At 42.9% G+C, this 20,052-nt stretch overlaps 1 protein-coding gene across 4 annotated transcripts; it reads left to right on the top strand.

The window, feature by feature from the left end:
• The first annotated feature begins 1,491 nt into the window (after positions 1 to 1,491).
• On the top strand, positions 1,492 to 18,091 carry LOC139328663 (homeodomain-interacting protein kinase 1-like). Of its 4 annotated transcripts, none has more exons than XM_070958556.1 (18): positions 1,492 to 1,881; positions 4,582 to 5,312; positions 7,504 to 7,695; positions 7,797 to 7,978; positions 8,082 to 8,205; positions 8,523 to 8,642; positions 8,834 to 8,920; positions 9,081 to 9,265; positions 9,356 to 9,506; positions 9,594 to 9,780; positions 10,139 to 10,257; positions 11,766 to 11,900; positions 12,895 to 13,049; positions 13,281 to 13,352; positions 13,748 to 13,918; positions 14,104 to 14,318; positions 15,057 to 15,169; positions 16,260 to 18,091. In XM_070958556.1, exons 2-18 carry the CDS (start codon positions 4,584 to 4,586, stop codon positions 16,722 to 16,724), a joined length of 3,402 nt encoding a protein of 1,133 aa, XP_070814657.1. In that variant the 5' UTR covers positions 1,492 to 1,881; positions 4,582 to 4,583; the 3' UTR covers positions 16,725 to 18,091. The 4 variants fall into 4 exon arrangements, with proteins under 4 accessions (XP_070814657.1, XP_070814658.1, XP_070814659.1 ...); XM_070958557.1 differs by having other exon boundaries at positions 1,519 to 1,881; positions 12,898 to 13,049; XM_070958558.1 differs by lacking the exon at positions 11,766 to 11,900 and having other exon boundaries at positions 1,522 to 1,881.
• The last annotated feature ends 1,961 nt before the right edge of the window (positions 18,092 to 20,052 follow it).

The raw sequence follows: 20,052 nt of genomic DNA, 5'->3' as shown, positions 1-20,052 counted from the left end.
TCTGCAAATGAAATGCATAATAAATTGTTGATATCTTCGTTTTGTAATAACATTTTCTCATTCTTGGTTTTTGTAGCTTTTCCCGCTCTCTCCTTGCCACTCCTTAATTATGTCATCTGAGCTTTGAACTTTAACAAATGTTTGTGCCAACACCTCAGCTTTTCTGTTGCAGCTGTAATTTGACTATTTACCGAGGTTGAACATCTAATTCCCCTTTGGATTCCATCCATTCCTCTAATCTTTTCCCACTCTTTAGGATTTCAAACTGTTTCCTTACAATAGCTTACATCATTTATATTCAGTAAGATTCTAGAAATTATTGGTGATCTTCTCAACACTTTAAAGGCTTTATTTTGAGAATTTATTGCTTTTTCACACTGATTTGTCCAACATAGTGCAGTTTTTCCTGTTATGTCTACCACTCCTCCTTGGAATGGACTGTCTCGCTTGATGAAGACCAACTTTATGCATTTACTCAACACATATTTCCTTGATTTTCTCCCAGTCTACTCTGTTGAAAGATCATCCATCAAATCCTCGTGCATATTTTTCTAAAACTAATCCGACGTCAGTGAGAGCAGGAGAGTGGTCATTTCCTATTGTCGTTCCTTTGACAACATATTAAGAACAATTTCCTGCTAACACTTCTGACTCTCAGCACCAGTTCTTCAAACACTTTTCCATTCTCACCCATACAGTCACGCCATTGTGTACAAAGTGCATTAAAATCTCCACAGCAAGTAAATTTCCCTCCTGAGTTTGCAGGAACTTCGCCCCATTTTTCTAATGAAAGCCTGTTTACTAATTTTATATGAACCCGTTTTGTCCATACTTCAGTGATTATGAATTCAGGATGTGTCATTTTTCCCAAATCTTTTCATTGCATTTCTTGTTTCCTAGATATTATACATCCTCACCCCCCACCGCCCACGACTTTAAAGTTGCCTTTATCCAAGTTTATTGAACGGATGTAAAAATAAAAATCCAATGAAGAATCGGGGATTTTTCTGCTCTTGTGACAGTCATTTCCATCTTCTTTGTTTCGTGTTTGGCACTGAACAGAATCAGTTTGTCCCCTCTGTGCTGTGGGCCTGCCTCTCAGTAGAAGGGTTTGTGCTCCATCCTGACTGCCAACAAATAAAACATCTGCGCAAGTTAGTGGAAACGATCCTCATGTGTGGTTTGCCTACTCGCTTCACTTCAGTCATCAGCTAGTCATCAGGTTTGTCCCAGGAATTGTGGAACAAATTACTCCTACCGGAAAATTACTAGTATATTCTACTTACATCACGTCGATTTCTATTACCGTAAAAATGTTGTTTACCTTTTCCTGATTGTGTAAAACGACTCCAAATGTGACTTGGCCACATATGTCGGCAATGAAGGGCTCTTATGGAAATTGCAAATGACATTCCGGCTAAAAAAAGTCCTTATTATTTCTTAATCATGTTGAAATTTGTACTCATTGGTCGTATCGCCTCCCGATCCACCGTCATTACGGTAGTAACCGGAAATGCCGTCAGATTCGCAGCTGATATAAGGACGTGGTTGTTCCGGTGAAAAGTGGATTTTGCTGCCTCAAGATAGACGGTTTTACAATAGAATTTATTATGTTTTAATCAATAAGTGTACATATTTTTAGGGCTAAATGATTTAAATCAATAATACAATGAGACCCTTGTGTCTTTCTTGTGAAAACTCGGCACAGTAACGCCTTCTCCTGCTGCCTAGCTCTCCATCGACTGAAGAAACAATGCAGGCCTAGCTAGCATCTAGCGTTAGCTAGCGGAAGCTAATCGGATAACGCTGGTACAGCAGTCTGCAGTGGGATTTAAACCTTGGAGGAAGCCGTTTTTCGACGCTGTAATAACATCCAGTCCGGTATGTTATAGCTGTTTTTTGTAGTTATGCTGCTTTTCATGTGGTGAATGTCATTTGCCGTAACTTTATTTTTTTGTGAGATAAGCGGCTGATCATCTAACGCCATATTTTCACAAAGTTAACGCGTTAGCTTGTCGGCATTAGTCAGTTAAGTAATGTTAGCTTGTTGATTTGAGCCTAAAAATCTCTCTGTGTCAACGGGGGTACAGATTTCGAAATGACCAACGAAAGGACGGTCAAGCGTATAAGTAATTTCATGTTGTGTCAGTGACATGGACACATTTGAAAACGGTGGCGATCATAGCTTGACTTCCACTATGGTCCATCGCAGCTGCCCAACATTCACCCTGTCAGTGCCTGTCTCTTCGGTACACAGGACATTGGCATGTGTTGTGTTGTTGCGAAGGCAGTGTCGAAACCTATGTTGACTTTCTTTTCTCCTAAATAGAAATTATCACAAGAGTTCCGTTTTCTTTGCATCGGGAATCAGACCCATCAGACACAGGGTCCACCTTTCATTTAGGTCGCAGCCTGTCGGTGCATGGAAACACTCTCCGAGCGGCCATAACAGTGGCTTAATTTTTAGAATTATGCATTTGTTCATGTTATTTTTGTTGTTATCCATGGTTTGCATTTTTTATATATTGTTGTATTTGAAGTATAACATCAGTCCTGTAATCAGAAGATTAAGAGCCTGGTTCTGCTTGAGGTTCCTGCCTGTTCAGAGGAAGTTTTTCCTCGCCAGGTACTTGCTCGTGAGGGAATTGTTGGGTCTCTGTAGATGAAGAGTATGTTCTGTACCAGCTCTAGATGGAAAGTGTCCTGAGACAACTTCTGTTGTGATTTGGCGCTATGTAAATAAAATTGAAACTGAATTGAAGATTTTGTAGAAATAAAGTGAGAGAAAACCAAACAGTATAATCCTGATCACATGACAATTGGTGGGTGTGCTTCCATTTTAATGTCTTGCTTATAAATCTATAAAAGAAATGAAGAATGCCCTCCATATTTCCAGTCCTGTTACACATTTCGCTCTGACATTTTTTGATCAGCAGTAACTTTTCTGGCTCTGTCGTTCAATCCTAAGAACGAGGCTCTTGAAGCTCTTCCAGTTCGTGATAGTAATTGGTAGTCGGGGTCCAGCCCTTCAGGGACTGGGGGAAAGACATTATATCATACAGTCTCTTTTAAAATATGAAAGTGTACAAACTGCGCTCTCTTGATATTCACAGTAAGCTGTCTGAGTAACTCTGCTTCTCAGATTTGATGGTTTGTGGAACATTTCCACCAAGTTTATGTTGTGAAAGTTTTTTGTTAGTGTCAAGATTATTGGGGTTTACACTCAATTCAATTCAATTTTCAATTCAATTTTATTTGTATAGCGCCAAATCACAACAGAAATTGTCTCAGGACACTTTCCATATAGAGCTGGTACAGACCAAGCTCTTTTATCTACAGAGAACCAACAATTCCCCCATGAGCAAGCACTTGGCGACAGTGGCGAGGAAAAACTTCCTTTTAACAGGCAGAAACCTCGAGCAGAACCAGACTCTGGGTGGGCGGTCATCTGCCTCGACCGGTTGGGTGAGAGAGGGAGAGCAAGAGAGGGAGAGTGAGACAGACACAGACAGACAGAGAGAGACAGACAGACAGAAATGCAGTCAGAGAGAGAGAGAGAGAGACAGAGAGACAGACATGCAATCACAGTAACAGTGACAGTGGATGTAATAATAGCAGTAGCAGTTGCAGTGGATGTCAGGCAGGAGACGCAGCTGCAATCCACAATACAGATTCAGCCACTGTGGAACCTGCAAGACGACCAAGCACAGAGACTCCGGGGAAGGAGCTAAGTTAGTAACACGCCGTGGTAGGACATGAAAGCATGCAGATGGAGAGGGACAGAAGGACAGAGGAGCTCGGTGTATCTTTGGAGGTCCCCCGACAGTCTAATCCTATAGCAGCATAACCAGGGGCTGGTCCTGGACAAGCCTGAGCCAGCCCTAACTATAAGCTTTATCAAAAAGGAAAGTTTTAAGCCTACTCTTAAATGTACAGACAGTGCTAGTTGCAAGGTTATGAGGGACACTTGAGTAAAGCTATTTCAGTCTAATACAACAACCCCACAATAAATCCTACCTTCATAAAGGTTGTTAATGTGAACTGTTTGTTGTTAGTTCATCTGCCATTATTTTTTCAGTTGTTTAGTGTTTGAAAACGTCAAGGATTTGTGCCCATCAGTTTCTCAGAGCCACAGTGATGTCTTCAAATGGCTTGTTTTGTTCGACCACTCACCCAAAACCCAGATATTGATTTTACTGTCAAATATGGAAAAGTAGTAAATCCTCACATTTGAGAAGCTGAAAAAACAACAACGTTTGGTGTTTTCGCATGGAAAATGAGTGATCATCAGTATAGTTGCTGTTGCTGCAGTTTGTTTCATATTTAATTGAAACTGTTTTATGGAGATGTTCAACTGGTAATATTCGAGTCTGTAGTTTGAGCTGCTGTTGAAATGTATTACAGCTGTTTGTGTATAAACAGGTGACTGTTGTATTAGATTGCATACTTGTTCCAAATAAAATGAGCATACTCTGTAGCAATGCAATATATACTTTTGGTGTATTGGCAAATTAAGAAGTTACTTGAATGATTGAGGTTCTTTTTTTAACCTCTGTCTCATGCTCATCTATCCCTTTTCAGCTATGAGCTCTCAGCTGCAGGTCTTCTCTCCTCCCTCCATCTCGTCCAGTGCCTTTTGCCGTGTGAAGAAGCTGAAGGTGGAGAGCAACGTTTGGGATGTGTCCACCACCGAAGCTTACAGCTCCATAGCAGGCCAGTCAGCGTACACCTTTGCCCCAGCCATGGCTGTGCCACCCTTTGCACCATCCCTGGTCTTCCCCCCTGCAGCGCCTGGCTCCAGAGGTCAAGTGGTGGTGCGGGCAGCTGATAGCACTGGTAGTCTTCCCCGTGGATCCAGTCGGCGTGTCACAGAGCAGGCAGCGTCTTCGTCTTATGCTCATGCTGAGATGTCCTCTGAAACGAGGGGTCACAGGCATGGGCAGAAGAGAAAGATTGAGGAAGCCAATGAAGGCAGTGGGAGTGGATGTGGCAGTGTCCAAATATTGGAGGAGCTCTCAGCTCCTGCAGCAACTTACTCTACACGTACAGGTGGAGGCGGAGGGGGCACAGGCCAGTCTATACCCCACTCAGCTCCAACCACGAAGAGCAGCAGCTCCAATGGTGAAGGGGACTATCAGCTAGTGCAGCATGAGATCCTCTGCTCAGTGTCCTGCAGCTATGAAGTGCTGGAGTTTCTGGGCAGAGGCACGTTTGGACAAGTGGCCAAATGCTGGAAGAGGGGCACCAATGAGATTGTGGCCATCAAGATCCTGAAAAACCATCCATCATATGCACGTCAAGGCCAAATTGAGGTAATCAAACATTGTATTGTTAATAAAGCATTTTTGTATCCTGCTTGGATAACAAACCTACATTTATAGTGGGTCCTGCTTTCTGGTGGAGTAAATCCCATCAGCATCTGTGTGCGAAGAAGAAGATCTAGTGACACAGGGTTCACTATTTTTAAATTCTTATTATTTAATTCGAGTGAGCTTTGTGCTGTTTGTTAGCTGGCCGGTGCAGCTAACCTATCTGATCGCAGAGAGTTCGTTCACATCATTCCCTGGCCCGACCCTCTCCTTGCCACTGGCATGGATGGATAACCCGGGGCGAGGGGGAGAATTTCTGACAACAAACATGGTGTTGTTTACAGAGTGACACATAAAAGGAAAGACATGTCCTGGAGTTGTCACGGTGGATGATTGTCGGACTCGGCCTAGCTGCTCTTTAGCGCACAGGTCACCCTGTGCCGCTATTTTCCAGTGTCACAAATGTCACATGGGATTAGGCAGATGACATGCTTCAATGGCATATTGCTGCCCTCTACTGTTTATTAATGTTCCCATTGACATTTGTTTATATTCTTGTATAGTCCTATGCTGTTCCCATATTCCATCAGTTTAGTCCAGTTATCCAGGTTGAGTAAAGGGCACAGAGAAAGAACTGTTTCTCTTTGAACAGCTTCTTCTGTTGAAGAACGTAATTGTACCGTAATCTGTAATGTAATTGTTTCTTTGTTAACATGGATTTTATAAAATTGGTAAAAAAAAGTATTCTTCAATTATCACATCAAAGTCAAGCTATCAAAGTTTTCACCAATACGCAGCCCTGTTGGTTTTGTTTGATAACTTTGGCTTTGCCGAGAGCTTCTTGTCTCTTAGCATTATTAATGCAGTGCTATCAAGACTGTGTATTTAGCTTTAGACTTGGCCAATTCATTGAACAAAGGCGATGCTGAACATTTTGCACATCGGTCCAGTCTGATGTTTTGTCATATATGTTGACCCTAAAAGAAATAATCAGATGCCAGTTTCCAATGTGCACTTTGATTGCATATGAAACGTATTAATTCATGACCACAAAATGGACATAACAGCCAATATATACCAAATTTGACTGATTCAAGTTTATTTTTTCCTGGAAAAACATTAGAATATTTTTCTGAGTTTTGTGCTCAGAGTCAAGCTCAGAGGGGTTAATAGCTGCTCTGAACAGCCTCAGATGAAGGCAGAGTGGAAAGCCAGCCATCACAGAGGGGGGCAGACACATTTTCAGACTGTCGCGTCTGGAAGGCATTCATCATGCTGGACTCTGTTGTTCACATCAAAAGTGACAGAAATGGTTGTGTCAAGAGTGAAGCATACTAGCAGCTTAACGTCGAAGCAAATTCATTATCATGCCGTTGGTGGTTTGTTTGCTCGTGTGTATCTGTCTACAGTTAATCGTGCGTACCAGTGGACCCATCAGCCTAATACTTTTAGTGCACTCGTGGTTGCAGTGATTCGCAGCTCTTGAAAAAAAAAAACCCCACTTTGTCTGCTCTGTTTTATGCCATTGGCTGCTGACTCCTCACTCCTCTTAACTGGCCTGTAGGGGCCGCAAGTGATCAACAACTGCTTCAGCCTGGAATCTTGTTTCCCTTTGGGACACCGTAGTAAAAGGCCTTTACAGCAATCAGCTACAATAAAAACAAGTCTTACCGTGTCTGTTGCAGGCCACATTTTGGCCTTTTTCATGGCTCAAAAACTGACATCCTTTGAAAAGTTTGGTTTCATCTTCAACCAGTCCATCTGCAGATTGCTTCCATACCCAACATGTTATGATCCACTGTCATCAGGTGAAAAAATGGTGAATAAATCCCATTTCTGATTTCTCTGCTGCTGTCTGGACTGTTGGCCTGGCGTAGATCTGCACTCTGCTGACTGTTTTGCCTGTGTCATGGGCTCCTTTTGAATTAGAAATGGTCAGTTTGTCTGTTAAACTAGTATCGTGTCTTCTTGGGTTCCGTCTTACCAGCACATGCCTCACATGCTACCAGGTTGTTGGTGGTCACAGCTGATGTGAAGTGACTCCTTGTCAGCAGCTGTGGTACCACTGACATACGGCATTATCTGTCATTTTGGAGCAAACTGTCAAAATGAGACCTGCAGCCACTGTAACTGATCTACATAGTATAGCATTAATGCGCACTTCACGTGGAATTTATCTGTTGCTCTTTCACAGGTGGGCATCCTTAACCGGCTGAGTGCAGAGAACGCAGATGAGTACAACTTTGTGCGTTCATACGAATGCTTCCAACACAAGGGTCACACCTGCCTGGTGTTTGAGATGCTGGAGCAGAACCTGTACGACTTCCTCAAGCACAGCAAGTTCAGCCCACTCCCCCTGCGGCACATCAGACCCATCCTACAGCAGGTTGGCAGATGCTTTGGCAGACATTCATAAAACCTTGAACTAAAATGATAGTGTTGCTTTGAATTTGTTATGGCTAATAATTTGTGTGTTTGTATCTTTAGGTGGCTACAGCACTGATGAAACTGAAAAGCCTGGGTCTGATTCATGCAGACCTGAAGCCTGAGAACATCATGCTGGTTGATCCCCTGAGGCAGCCCTACAGGGTGAAGGTCATCGATTTTGGCTCAGCCAGTCATGTGTCCAAAGCTGTCTGCTCAACCTACCTACAGTCTCGCTACTACAGGTACGTGGCAAGAAATCCAGCTGTGTTTTGTTCAGTCTAAATACAGCCTTCCTTGTAATCTTCTGAGGACAAGTGTTCAGTGTACGTGTCTCTGCTGTCTCAGGGCTCCAGAGATCATTTTGGGTCTGCCGTTCTGTGAGGCCATTGACATGTGGTCTTTAGGCTGCGTGATTGCTGAGCTGTTTCTGGGTTGGCCCCTCTACCCTGGAGCCTCGGAGTACGACCAGGTCAGTATAAACCTTAGCGTGTTGTGCCTTATCTCTGGGAATGGGAAAAAATGTTCAAATGCTTGGGAAAGGCTAAGCAGAGAGATAGAGCAGTGTCTGGAAGTTGTTAGCAGGTCATGGAAGCATGTATTGTAGACGCTCTGTAGAAATTCAAACTGAGTGCTGCTGAGAGATAGCAAAGTGCTGCAGAAACATAACTATAAACTGTAAGGATATTGTAGGTAACCAGTTAATTTTAGACATATCCATGACATTGACCGTTTTGTCCAACTGTGATTATTTTTTTTAACTTTCTTTATGTATTTTCTTGTTTCCAGATCCGTTACATTTCTCAGACTCAAGGTCTGCCTGCAGAGTACTTACTGAGCGCCGGCACTAAGACCATTCGCTTCTTCAATCGAGGCCCAGACTCTAGCTACCCCCTCTGGAGGCTTAAGGTTAATATAACCCGAGACTAATCCTACTGAGAACCTTCTTATTAAGTAGGCCATAAAAGGTTGTTCTAAATGTGGTCAAATTCTAAAGAAGTCTTTATGCTCTTTCTTTCCGATTTGAATTGTATCACTTAACGCCTGTAAGAAATGTTTTTAGCGCATAATGATGAACAAAAATGATTTCCATTTTCCAGACCCCAGCAGAGCATGAAATGGAGATGGGCATCAAGTCCAAGGAGGCCAGGAAGTATATCTTCAACTGTCTGGATGACATGATGCAGGTACATGGCAATTTCTCTTATAACATCTAGTTTCATGCTGACGTTTTTGTGCTTCACACAGTGTTTTTACTCAAACACTCCACATACAAGAAAGACCACATTTCCTGCAGTGTACCTCTTTTTGGTTATATTTATTTGGGTGTAATTGTGTGTATTCCAGGTCAACTTGTCTTCTCACTTGGAGGGGACGGACATGTTGGCTGAGAAAGCTGATAGAAGAGAGTTTATAGACCTCTTGAAGCGGATGCTCCGTCTGGATGCCGACAAAAGGATCACACCTACAAAAACCCTGGGTCACCCGTTTGTCACAATGAGCCACCTCATGGACTATCCCCACAGCTCCCAGTAAGTGTGTGATGTAATGACACGCATGTCTGTTAGTTTGGGTGAGACTTGATTCAGATGTAATCTCTGAAACGCTCCACCCCTCTGCAGTGTCAAGTCCTGCTTCCAGAACATGGAGATCTGTAAACGCCGGAGCTCCTATGATAGTGGCAAATCCCTGTACTCCACCAATGCAGTCCCCAGCGCTGCAGCAGGCAACCTCACCGTTACCTTCAGTAGCCAACTCAACCAGCATAACCAGGTATGACGCGTAGCTTCACCATTAGTTCTTTCACATGTTTAGGGACACGTAAGTCCTCCAGTATTCATCAGTGGTGTTCTGTGAAAGGTGCCTTCTGCGGGGGGAGCGGTGCCTTTGCTGAACTACCAGCCAGCTCTGTACCAGCAGGCCACCATCAACATTCCTGGGCTGGCTCAACAGAGTGTCCCGATTCCAACGCGTCCTGCTGGGTTGTGTAGCCAGACAGAACCCTTCCAGCAGACTCTCATCGTGTGCCCACCCTCCACTATTCAAGGTAAAGGATGAAGTTGCATCCAGGCTGAAAAAAACAACCCAAGGGGGTTACGTTGGTATGGAAAGCTTATCAAACACCAAGAAACCTCACTGTGATTATCAGTGAGGGTGTCCTCAGTGTGTCCTCCACTGCGGTGTCTAGCTGTGTCCACCAATGTGTTGATTATTGGTAATCACTTCAGAAGAAGGCATGCCTGCACAGATAGAGATCACATGTGAATAAGATGCATCAGATGATATGCTGTTTCTGGAGCTGGGCATATTCAAAATGAATATCTGATCATGAGGGTTTAACTGCTGCGTCGTTCATCAGGATCTCAGTGTTACTCACTGATATGTTGTGTGGGATTGTTTTCCAGGGCTACAGCCATCCAGTAAGAGTTCCAGTTTCCCTGTGAGGATGGAGAGCTCTGTACCCATAGTACCTCAGAACCAGTCTGCTCAGTCACTGCAGATTCAGCCAAGTATGCTCACACAGGTAAGATTTTGTTAGGTCTGTGTATGTATTGTCAAAATGTGTCAAGGAGAAGTCTCTTTTTCAAAATTGTCTTATAATATGAAATTGTCCGCCTTTTTTTTTTGGTTTGGTGACCCCGTCTCTAGCATGCTTTCTTTGACAAAGATGGACAGCGTCCACGTATGACCAAGAGAGGGTGACAGATGGAGTGTAACTCATACTTACTACATAATTCTGGTATTTTTAACTCTTGGCCCTAATTTTACATATTTTGGTGTCTAAATGACTTATAGGTGCAAAAGGTTTTTGAATTGGTCCAGTAGATCGCCTCAGCCAGCAGCTGCGAAATGGGCTGCAATGTAACCCTTTAAGACAAATGTGACCATAACAGTAAAGGAAGAACAAGCACTTTTAGTGGACGTACTTTGATGGTTTCTATTGCCCTCAAGGATTAAGTTGCAGCAATTGCAGAGGTGAAAATCTAGTCAATGAGGCCCCTGAATGCATAACAGTAGGGACCAGATTTAAAGATACGGAAAATACCCTTTAACAGTTGGTCCGTGTGATGGTCTGGTTCATTGTAGTGTATGGAGCTACCCTTCAGACTGGAGCCCGTGCTGACAGTGAAAAGCAGACTGACAGCAGTCTCATCTGATTGGGTACTCAGTGGGTTGAACATGCACAGCGTAGTCAGCCTGTACACCATTATACACTTGCATATACTTATACAACTATATTGGCTTAGAGTCAAGTACTCACCTTTTGTGAATACTGATGCAACTTCATTTTCAGCAGCTCCACACAGACTTCCATGACACAGTGCACATGAGCAAATGTTTTTGTCATCGGTCTTTCAGAAAACTAAACTCAAGGTTCCAGGCAAAAAAATCCAGCAGCATCCATGAGTGATGTCATGTCGTTAGCAGCCAGCTGAGAGCAGTGGTGCCCAGATTTGCTCATTCCTGGATACACTGAGTGCATCCAAAAAGTCTCCCTACTGTGGTCCTCCTCTCAGTCCCCCTCTGTGTTTGCTGCCAGCAGAGCAAGCCAGAGTTTAGTGGGGACCAGGTTGAGACATTTTCTTCAATAAATAAGAGATTTTGCTTTCAGTGGAGATGCTGTCTTATTTAAATTCACTGACATTTTTGAAATAACAAAGTCCATGCTGTTTCTGTTGTTTTTGTGGTGCTCCTTGCGTCTCTCCTTGGATTTGCTCCCAGGACTGATTTGGACTGCCGCTCAGGGCCAGGCCTCTTCTATTCCCAGTCTTCTCTCTGGGATGGAGGCCAGATGTTTAATATTGGAAACTCATCTGGCTCAACAAACTAGTTAATTGCTGTTTGGCAAAATGAGGAACAATTGCTGCACACTGCAGGAGTCAGGTGTCCAGATGGCCAGTGGTACCAGTGTGTGTCTCTCGTGCAGCTGGTTTTATCCGCTCTGTCCCTTTTGTCTGAATCAGATTCAGCCTTGAAGGACGTTACTTGTACCCTAACCCTGCCCTCCCCTATCCTCCCTCCCTCATCCAGGGTTCCTGCACACCCCTGATGGTGGCCACCCTGCACCCACCCTCAGCAGGCATAGCCCCCCAGTATTCTCTGCCCCTCGGGCTGGGCGCCGGGGTGGGTCGGCCCACCCTCCTGGAGCACACAGCCACAGTGCTGGTAAAGCAACGATGACATCCCTGAAGAACGACATGCACATGCACTCTCCCTCTACCACTAACAATGCCACCTCTCTCCTGCCCCACTCTTCCTCTCCTTTCATTTGTTTGCAACTCTCCCTCTGTGCCACACCTTCAATGGGGCTAGTCTTTATTTTATGGATCATACTCCATCATTTTGCCTTTTCACATGCAGACCACTCATGGTCGTCAGAATCATGGTTGGTCGATGCTTATTTTTGTAGGGAAATCAAAGCATTTTTATTGATTTTTTTTTTTTTTAATTCAATTTGACAAAATCTGCAGTGTCGTTCCGCTCAAAAGGACACCCCCTCCCCACACCATTCACACTCTTTCGTTCCCTCCGCCACAGTTTTTCCCCATAGGTGTGCTGAAGGCATGGAGCGCATGTGTTGCTGCGTTGGTCTGCGCTTTGCTTGCAGCTTCTCTTGTCCTGTCCTTCGTTGGTTTCAGCAAAGGAGATTGCAGCTACAAAGCCCACTAAAATCCCTCCTCAACAGCCTGACTCTCTGACACACATCTTTTTGTTTCAGCCCCAGAACATGTGGCATGCCTTTTCCCAAGACAGCTTATCAACAGACTGTTTGGCATCAGTGAACTAAACTCATTTTCTTTCCTCAGTGTTTCTTCTTTAACAGGCACCATGGTTCTGTGTATACATCTTTATATCTGATCTGAGTGTTTACAGCGCTTCTCTGTTTGTGCTTTGCATGATATCATCTTGTGCATTTGTTGCAGGGCAATGCTATAAAAAGGGAATGGCTTGGGAAAGGTTGCTCGCTTATCTGGCTTTGTGCTTTTGCCTGTAGAAGAGATTGGCCAGTTGGTTTTTCTTATTTCTCAGCATGGCTCAGTTTGTCTGGCCCATTCCAGCACTCAAATAATTTGTATTGATTCACTGATGTCTGAACTTGATATTACACATACTGAAGTGTGAGTGCCTTTTTCTTTTTTTCTTTTTTGTTTTTTTTCAGCAGGCCTGGCCCACGGGCACCCAACAGATCCTCATACCATCATCATGGCAGCAGGTCCCAGGTGTGGCCATCCACAGCTCTGCCCACCAGTCGAATGTTGCTGAATCACCACTGGAAACACTTGATGCTTGCACGCAGCAGGGACACAGCTGGAGGTGGGTCAGCAAATGACAGTTCAGCCCAAACAAAAAATGGCGTTAAAGTAATGCAGTAAAAATGAGCATCACAATCAACTTTCCATTATGTTGACTTATTAGGAAGGAGTACAAACGGCACAGCAAATGTACACGTGACAAACAGAGCTAATGAGGAATGTAGCAATGTTAAATAAAACATACTTAGTATTAACATCCATGGCGATCTTGTTTGATCTTTGACCTTGATAGGAGCACAACCCAAGCCAGGACGCAGCCGGAGAGGAAGAAGGTGAAAGCCAGACGTGGAGAAAACAGAAACAGGTTGGTGGAGCCCCTGCAGTTTTTAGCTCTGATTTATGATCTGATTTTTGAGCTGCCATCAGGGTTTTAGCTGTGGCGCCAAATGACAGATGGCTAAAAAGAACTGATATCACACCAAAAGCACAACCAGCAACTGTTTATCACTTACATTTTTTTATCCGGTAGATTGTAGAGTATTTTTTTTTCTAGAGGATAATTATTCCAGTTCCAAATTTCTATTTTTATTGCAGTTTTTTTTAGTTCTTCCTGTCAAGTAGATTTAAATGGAACTTTCCAAGCATCACAGGACTGCAGAACGTTCCTCTCTAAAGTTTGGTTTTGGTCTGTTGTCACAGCTGAAATCACATTTGCTTCGGAGGGCCGCGCTCGACATTTGCTTTTGTTTCTCTGTGTAGGGGTATATCCACTGCATCATTACTCAGCACCGGCGGTGTGACCCCACCCAGCTCCAACACCACATTGTCCCAGCCAATCATCATCTCCGACACACCCAGCCCAGCAGTCAGCATCATCACTATTCACAGTGACACCGACACAGAGGATGAACGCAAGTTCCATCCCGCCAGGTGAGGACATGATACTCCATATAAGACGCAGCAGTGCTAGTCCAGTGTGTTTAGCTCAGACACTGTCCTACACTACCATGACATACTGCATTATCTGCATGGGATGTTTGACAAGACCAGAGCATTAGATTTGATATACCTCTGTCATTTTATTGTGCAATAACGCAGTTCCTCTGTTTATACAGTGTTGGTGTGAGCCAGCGCACTAACGTTATCAGCTGTGTGACGGTCCACGACTCGGACTCCTCCACAGCCAGCCCCCTGACTCCTCTGCCTCGCACGCTGAACCCAGCTAGCACCATGTCGTCACGCCAGGCCAAGTCCCTGGCAGTGGTGGCACCTTCAGTCAAAACCCAGGGCTGCGAGAGAGCAGCGGCTTCCCGTGCACGCTTGGAGACTGGTGAGAGTCACTCATCTACAGGTGTCTGTGTCTGATCAGTAGTCGGGCATTTACCAGTGGTGCATTTCAGTAGTCATCAACCACTCACAGTAGTTGACTGGTCCATTAATCGTGGGATATATTTCTTCATACCTTAACTGATCAAATCTCATCAAAGAGGTGTCATACAACCAGTAAAAGGTTAACTGATGTAGATGGGACCAGCCTATGTGTAGCTGAAACAGCAGAGTCCTCCATTGGTTCTGAGAGGCTGTTTACAAGTGAGCTGCAATCTGATTGGACTAAACCCCCAGCGAGCCTGTCTGAGCTGGAGATACTGTTTGACGGCAGCAACAACATGACTGCTTTCTTGGATAAACCTTAAGTTCAGTTTCTTTAAAATGGCATAACAAAGAAAATAATTTTGCTGAAACATCAACATCTGCTCTGCTAAAGTACTTCCACGCTGATGATTTGTGTTGAGCATTGGGACAGACAGCCACGTTTCTTTCTCTTGCTGCATTAGCGCCCCACACTGACTGCACCCTGTTAAAATCGCACACGACAACGATGACTCATGCACAGTTACCCACAGCTGCATGTCTGCTGTAGATGCATTGCTAGTGTTTCATTACTGCAGCTTGATGAAACCACAGACCACCCATGAGTCTGCTCAGTGTTGATGGTTGATAGTCAAACATTCTGTGAAGTCCCTTCAAAGCAGTATGATTTATTAATTTATCCACCTTTCATTCACAGTGAACTACATGAAGCCTAAGAGATCATCCAACCGACAGCCCTGCAGTTCAGGGGAGAGCATGGAGCGTCAAGGACTGGTGCCGAGCCAGTCACACCCATTAAACCTCAGCCAGGTGAGGCTTCTTTTTTGTTGCTGTTGTTGGGATCTGGTCGGAGCAGGTTTGGTTAATAGCAGATATTAAGCATAGTTATTGATACTAATGAGTAAAAATGTGAAAACAAACCCAGAACTGCTCGGGGTCCTGAGGGTTAATTTGAGGTTCCATTAAACAGTTTTGACGTTTTGACAAAGATGCCACAAACAAGACACGGGAGGGAGAAAAAGTGGTGTAAGTGCTTCATGGGAAAGGGTGTAAACGTTTCAGTACCTTAATCACAGTGACAAACACTGCTGCCAAGAGTAATCACAGAGAATTAAAGACTGAATTCCTGTCAGTAGACAAGCTGTCAGTCATATGATGTTTGTGCCTGAAGGACACTGAAACCAGGACTTTTTATCCACCCTCTTACATTCTGTTGTTAAAGACTTACTAAGTATCAAAGATATTTACTGTGGCAGAAAATTGTACAGTTTTACACGTTCTAACGGTCCAAAGAATCTAAAGTGTTCTTTGTTGAACAAACCTTGAACAGTGAGTGGAGTGGTTACCAAACTGGGGGGTTGAGAGCAACCCAAGGGGTCATCAGGTGATTCACAGGATGCGAAACAGAAAAACAAATGGACATTTCTGCCGCAGTCACCATCGCCTTCCTTTTCTGTGATGATAAAAGCTTCGAGAGTATGTAAATGTTTGGTTTAGATACCTTGAAAGGGCTAAAATTCACTCTTTAAAGATAGATAGAGAGATAGATACTTTATTCATCCCCAAAGGAAATTCACAAAGCTGAATGAACCCTGCTGTAGTATTTCCATGTGAAGGAATGATGCCACCATAGCAAACTGAGTATTTGGCTCAACGTAAACATCATACAGCTTCACAGAAGAGCTGATGAGAGCAAACTGACACAGAATACCTACCATACTGTCCAAGTGCTGGAAAAGTCAAGGAATTAAAGTGGAAGTGCTTCTTTATCTGTCACAGCTGTAGGTTCCCACAAACATGGATCTGACCTTTTTATCAAGAAATTGAACAACATCCTGAAGAAGTTATTTTATTTCTGCCTTCATGTTGTTGCATGTATTCTGATGGTGTTTCTCTGCAGGTTCAGCCCGTGGTTTCTTCATCTCAGGAGCGTTCCCACAGTGACTCATCCTTGCGCCGTCAGCAGACGTTCCCTCCAGCCGTCTCAGCCTCTCACTACAGCTTCCCAGAAGTGTCCGCCCTGGCTTCTGCCTCAGCCCCCGGCCCCAGCCTGTACACCTACCCGGCCTCCACTGCCCTCTCCTCAGCTTCTCAGGCCATGGAGCAGCTGCTGGGCCGTGGCCACGGCAGCCACGGGCACTCCCCCTCCGCCTATGCAGCAACGTACACCTCATCCTCCTCCTCCTCCAGGAGGGACTCGGCCAGTCGGAAGGATTCTGTCAGTAGTCTGCTGCACGGCCTCCCCGCAGCCTACCAGCATCAGTTTGCCACTGGTTCTCCTTACGTCAGTGTGACGCCCCGGGCCGAGGCTTACAGTGCCTACCAGCTAAGCCCCAGGCGCCTCACGCAGTACCCCTACCTATAGGGAGCCACACACACTTGGAACAAAGAAAAAGAAAGAATCTCCACATACAAAGGGACACTTAAACTGTATCTCTGTTAGAATAACTGTTGGTCTCTTACTTGTTTGCTGCTTTAGACCTCCAAGACAGCATGTCACCTCCAACTCATTCACATGCTCTTTTGGCCTGTTTTAAGTGTTTCCAAAATGTCCTTTGGTATCATTTGAAAACCGTATCACTTTATTTTCCCTTGTAAGAATCTTGTTTATAGCCCATATTTTATCCCCATCGTATTCAGATGTACAATTAAGGCATTGTGGTAAATGTGTTTTACTCCTGTCTATCTTGAGGTTTTGTGTGAAGAGAGATTATCCTCCTGTCACAAACTGCGACGACACTTTAGGCGAGCTTTTAGACGCCTGACCCACAAGGCGAGTGAAGGGCTAGCTGACCAAGAGAGTTACGAGTCATTAGCTTTTCATGAGCCTTGTCACAAAGTTTTCACACTAATCCAGTGAGGCCCTGTGTTTTTAGCTAACATAATCATGACTGTACCTTAACCTTATGTGTTTATTCACAGATCTGTCTTTTACTCTGTTTAAATTATGTTTTGTCCGCGTGAAGCAGGAAGACGAAGGTCCATGAAGATGTCGAATGAGACGGCGGCGTGGTGAAAACTGTGATGGATATATGTTTAATTTAAGTGCACATGTGATAGTCTGTTAATGTAGTGACAGTGTTTAGGCAAGATTAATCATGTCCTTATGCAATAGACTTTTTTTTTTAACTGCATCAACTGAGTGCTGAATGTATTTATGGAATACAGAGGAGTGGGATCACCATCCTGAGGAATGAGCTTTTGTTTGAAATTTTAAAAAAAAGAAAAGAAATTAACCTTCTTCTCGACTTTCTGTCCTTTTAAATATTAAAAAAGAAATGTTCCACATGGACCCAAAAAATATTCTATATCAGTGAATCCTGACTGTGTAGGACTTGCTCATTATGAAACCAGATTTATGGCCAGTTTTTACTGTTTATATGTGGGGAGGGGGGCTGAATTGGAGACTTCCAGCTGTTTCCTGCCACCAAGTTAAAGGGGGTGAATCTCGGGATGGTTTCTGTGGGTCACGAAAGCTTTTCAGTAAATCCTTCCCTGTTGTGTTTGCATCAGTTTTGTGTTGTAATGTCTGAATATTTAACTGTATTTCATCTTAACATAGTATAGTTAAGAGGCTATTTGGTAGAACTAATTCAGGGAACAAGGTTTCAGCTCAAATAATCCACTGTCACTGTTTTCAATAAAATAACCACAAATTCAGAACGCTTCTCATTATTCCTCCGCACCGTCTCCAACCTTTCACCGTGAATTCATGTTTTCATTTCCCTCGTTAAACTGCCTATAAAAGATTGACAGCAGTGCGACTGGTGTGACCGCTGATATTAAACTCGAGACAAGAGGCTGTTCAGTCTTTTTCCAGGGTACATAAACCAAGCAAGTTTTGGCTGTGCATACAAAAGCAATACTTGTAAATGTACTGGGAATGCTTTGTTTTAATGATGATTCATATGTCATAACGGTTTTATAAGAGCACCGTGTCAGTGCCACTGAACCATAAATCCATCAATGCTGGTTACTACAGAAAACTACTTCCTGTATATCTGAACGAGGGAACGCAGGTAATAAGGTGATTCGCTGTTTTTGGATATGTTATAACTAATCTACATGCTGGAGATAAATTCAAAAGAACATAGAAAAATTAAAGCCTTGCTACAAACCTCTTTTAAATTCATTAAAGTTAAAAACAACATACAACTGACACTGTTTCCAATGATTTAGAGCGTTTCTGCTTTGTAAGATATTTTAATACAGTCGCAGTATACAGTCTAATACTATAATACTGTGTAATGCAATAATAAATATTTACTATAAATTCCTCTTTGGACCACTTGGTGCAGCTGAACGCAGCATGTGAAAGGAGTGTGTAATTGCAGCACTAAAAAGCAGTCAACACACTGAACTGTGACATCCTGACTGGCATCAATCACGTTGCATTTGTTTACAGTGACTGTACTCAGTAATGACTTCAGTGGAATAACTTGGGGCTGTTATAACATGGGCTGTTACACAGTACAAATATGACACAACCTGTGGGTGAGAGAAATGGTTTCAGCTGAAGAGTTAAGTTTCCTGGTAGTTTTCTATTTTTTAATGTGGAAGAATCTTTCAGATATTTTGGGAAGAAATGAATTTTTGAAAAAGCTTCAGTGCTGGGAAAAATCCAACTTAATTCACTGTGAACCTTAAACGTTTGATAAATGTGAGAAAATAATTCATGTGTGTTAAATGAGAAAAGAAATTCTTAATGTGTGACTATCAGCATTTTTGAGATTTAACATTTAATATTTAATGATCATATTTAAAAAAAAAAAAAAAAAAAAGGAACATAAAAACACAGAGAAAGTTAATTAAAAGCAGTGTGAAGCACAGTACGCACTCCTAAACAGGAACGGTGGTTGCAAATTTACCAAAACATTTTTGTTATGGAAAGGTTGACAGATTTTTTTGTTTGTTTGTTTGTTTGTTTTGAGAGTCCAAGAGAATGCATTTGAAAAGAACTGGGAAAAATTGAACATATATATGAGCCTTGACACTGACTGGAGTAATGCTCAATCAAAATAGATATAAATAAATATTGAAGTACTTCCGGACAACTTTTAGAATGTTAATGTTATTTTTATCTTTTTGTACGTATTTGTTTGTATATTTGTTGTTTTTTCTATTTCTCTGTGAAAACTTTATAAAAATTCAAGTGTGAGGAACAATAAGCAGTGTGAAGTGTAGATAATGAAATAATACCTTTGTTGAGAGCACACTTGCAATATATCTATTTATTTTCCTTTTTCAGTGTCTTACTTTGATATTTTCAGGAAACATTATTCAGAACATACCATTAAATTAAACAAATATATCTTGGAAGGTTATGTGGAAGTCACACTTTAATCTGCTTTATATTTTATGCACTTGACACATTTATGGTGCAAAATACACTTTTTGAATTTTTAGCTGTTAAAAACTAACATTTCTATAAATATATAGGCAAAGCTCTGTAGCTCACATGTTGCTGCTGTGCTTTTTAAAAAGCAGGGTATCATTAAACAAAATGTGTATTCAGGATTTTTTCTTTTCTTTCTCTTTGAAGCAGTTGTGGCACAAACTTTAAACTTTAAAAGCATATCCTTTCTTGCCCTCCGGGACCCTGAACGCCTCACAGACAAACAGAACTGATCCAGAAAAGTTTTTGCGCCGCCGTGAAACTTAAAGCAACTTCCAGCAGCAGAGCTGGTCTGCAG

This window comes from Chaetodon trifascialis, chromosome 3 (assembly GCF_039877785.1).
Source record: "Chaetodon trifascialis isolate fChaTrf1 chromosome 3, fChaTrf1.hap1, whole genome shotgun sequence".
Taxonomy (NCBI): domain Eukaryota; kingdom Metazoa; phylum Chordata; class Actinopteri; order Chaetodontiformes; family Chaetodontidae; genus Chaetodon; species Chaetodon trifascialis.
The sequence above is the reverse complement of the archived record's forward strand: the minus strand, read 5'-3'. Positions and strand labels throughout refer to the sequence as shown.

Bases quoted from the DNA above. Each gene is read 5' to 3' on its own strand.
- LOC139328663 (XM_070958556.1), top strand. From the start codon at position 4,584: ATGAGCTCTCAGCTGCAGGTCTTCTCTCCTCCCTCCATCTCGTCCAGT. The intron at 9,781-10,138 runs GTAAAGGATGAA...ATTGTTTTCCAG, and splicing joins CCCACCCTCCACTATTCAAG to GGCTACAGCCATCCAGTAAG. The intron at 14,319-15,056 runs GTGAGAGTCACT...TTTCATTCACAG, and splicing joins CCGTGCACGCTTGGAGACTG to TGAACTACATGAAGCCTAAG.